At 42.3% G+C, this 3,088-nt stretch overlaps 1 protein-coding gene across 1 annotated transcript; it reads right to left on the reverse strand.

Annotated features, from left to right (window-relative positions):
* Positions 1-113: 113 nt before the first annotated feature.
* Positions 114-2,191, reverse strand: LOC104947897 (collagen alpha-1(XIX) chain-like; the record flags this gene model as incomplete). The annotated part of the gene is made up of 4 exons (XM_010774009.1): positions 1,987-2,191; positions 1,429-1,455; positions 1,240-1,284; positions 114-167 (listed from the first exon to the last, which is right to left on the reverse strand). Coding segments are annotated over exons 1-4 (225 nt in total), but the record flags the coding sequence as incomplete, so codon positions are not given.
* Positions 2,192-3,088: the final 897 nt, after the last annotated feature.

Genomic DNA, 3,088 nt, shown 5'->3' on the forward strand with positions numbered 1-3,088 from the left:
CAAACTATATCTTTATCACAGTACTCAAACTATATCTTTATCACAGTACTCAAACTATATCTTTCTAGAAAAACCCCTGATATCATATATATATATATATATAAATATATTACTGGGTTTCCTGAGTCTCCTCTTTCTCCTTGAGCTCCATCTGATCCTTCCAGTCCCTGCAGACACAGAACCACAAACACACATAATAATAATAATAATAATAATAATAATAATAATAATAATAAACTGACACAAATTAACCAAATAAACAAAAATGTATTATTATATTTATTTTCAATAATAATAATAATGCATATTTTTATCGTTAGGTTTATGGGTACCACTTTACAATAAGACTACCCGTATAAACGGTTTACGAATAGTTTGTAATTTATTTATTAATTAGGTTGTGAGCACTTTATAAATCATGAATAAGCTTTTATAAGACATGAGATAAACAGGGCAACTGTGACCGGTTGCCTGCCAAATAGTGAGCCCGCATGTATCTGTACTGCTAAGCCTTACGGCCCCTACACACGGCGGCGTGCGTTGTTGGGGGGGGGCTGAAACTCGACCAACAACCAATCACATGAATATCCTGCCCCAGACACACAAGCACGCGGTTTGATTGGCTAGAGCTTGGACGCAAAAGTAGAACATTGCTCTACTTTTGCAGCGAGCACCGCGAGAGAAGCTACGCTTTGCTCCCAGAATGCAGTTCGGCGAATCGTGACGTCACCCCATTCAAAGTGAATGGGCAGAAGCGTTGAAGCGGCAACGCACGCCGCCGTGTGTAGGGGCTGTTATTTGAAATGGTAGTAACTCATTAATAAATGGTGAATTGTTTCACACTTTACAAGGATCCCTTTTGGCAGTTATAAATGTTAGTAACTCGTAAATAGATGGTCAGAAAGAGATGCCAAGAAACATCAAGATGGAAGGGGGGAATCCACTCAGTGAGCAACAGATACCAAGGATGCTGACTGATGAAGAAGACAAAGTAAGCTAGGTAGCCAACATAAGGCTTAGTCATCTTGCCAAATAGTGAGCCTGTGTCGATGTATGAAAACTATGAGAACTAGAACCGGTTTATAAATGGTTCTTGATGATTAATAAAGTGCTTACAACCTAATTAATAACCTAATTATGAATCCTTTATGAATCCTTTATAAGGGTTATTGTAAAGTGGTGCCAGTTTATGTGATGACTTTCTTTACAGTGACTCGTGTTTTGTTGCTGACGCTGTACCTGTTCTCCACAGACTCCGTCCAGTCCGTCGTCTCCGTCTCCGCCCTGTTGGATCAGAACCAGCGTCTCAGCGCTTTCCTCTTTATGAACTACCAGAACTCAAATATTTATGTTTCTCCTAACACTTTTAGAAAATGCAGTTTCAACTCTTCTTTAATCTCCTCTAAACGTTTTGCTCCAGACACTCACGCGGTTCCCGGAGACGCTTCGGTAGCCCTGCAGACACAAACACAACACACACATCTTTTTCATTTCTGTGTCCTGGGAAACACTCATCTGACAGGCTCTGTCCATGTGTGAAATGTGTGTAGTAACAGTGTCATATCGGTGTAAAAATACTGTTATAAAACGGACAAGTCAAATCAAGCAATCTGATTGGTTCTTAGCCGTGATATACTGTGCGTATACCACGGGTAGAATTGTAAGTTACTTTTCACAACAAGTCAGCTTCGCGTCGGGCCGAACCACGCCCCTTAGCTGTGATATAATGAGCATATACCACGGCCTGTCGTGAGCTATTGCTTAATTATATATTTGTAATATAGGTGTAATAATACTGTAACAGGTGTGAAATACAGGTGAAATAGGTACTAATGTGTCATGTCGGTCTATTAACCTAAAAAGATATGAATGAAATAAACATATACAAAAATAATAAAAAGGTAAAATAAATTAAAATATGATTAAACATTTAGAAAATAAAAGATCAAATAAAATAAAAAGGCAAAATTAATATAATATTCATACCTTCTGTCCTCTGACTCCAGGACAGCCCTGGAGGCCCTGAGGTCCGCTGGGTCCAGGAGGCCCGCCCCCCCCCTGAAACATCCAGAGAAAAGGATCCATTACTCTGCAGAAAACACTAGAGGTTTCTCAATTCTCTCATTTCCCCTCCTCGACTCCTCCGTCCTCCGGTAGTGACACGGAAATGGACTTCAGCGCGCCATTTTGAAGGACATCTCATTTCTCTAAATGCACTTCGAGGACCGAGGATCGAGCGTCGAGGAGGCTCTCTGGAGGAGGCTCTAACCGAGGAGACACTGGGACTGCCACGGCTCCTCCGCGGATGCATTTCCGGGAACGGTGGAGACGTGACGCACGGCCGGACTTATCTCAGCCAATCACAGCTCTGCATGCATCCCCTGGATATTATTACTGCTTTCATCGTGTCGCGATGTTTCCAGAAAGAACAGCTGTGAGGTCCGTGCAGAAAGCAGAGCAGTGTGTATAATATATATCACTCAGTATAACAGGCCTACTCTCTTTATTTACTTTAGTTTAGTAGATATCTACAAACAAAGAGTCCAGATGTTTCTAAGACCATTTCGTGCTTCACATAATAAAATACTCAACGGCTGTAGCCTGATTATGCTTTAGGAGCTGTAGGTGTGTGTGGTACAGTGTGTAGGTGTGTGTGGTACAGTGTGTAGGTGTGTGTGGTACAGTGTGTAGGTGTGTGTGGTACAGTGTGTAGGTGTGTGTGGTACAGTGTGTGTGTGTGTGGTACAGTGTGTAGATGTGTGTGTGTGTGGTACAGTGTGTATGTGTGCGTGGTACAGTGTTTAGGTGTGTGTGGTGTAGGTGTGTGTGTGGTACAGTGTGTAGGTGTGTGTGTGGTACAGTGTGTAGGTGTGTGTGTGGTACAGTGTGTAGGTGTGTGTGGTACAGTGTGTAGGTGTGTGTGGTACAGTGTGTAGGTGTGTGTGGTACAGTGTGTAGGTGTGTGTGGTACAGTGTGTAGGTGTGTGTGGTACAGTGTGTAGGTGTGTGTGGTACAGTGTGTAGGTGTGTATGGTACAGTCTGTAGGTGTGTATGGTACAGTGTGTAGGTGTGTGTGGTACAGTGTGT

The sequence above is a fragment of the Notothenia coriiceps genome, unplaced genomic scaffold (assembly GCF_000735185.1).
Source record: "Notothenia coriiceps isolate Sejong01 unplaced genomic scaffold, NC01 NC01_scaffold00013348, whole genome shotgun sequence".
NCBI lineage: Eukaryota > Metazoa > Chordata > Actinopteri > Perciformes > Nototheniidae > Notothenia > Notothenia coriiceps.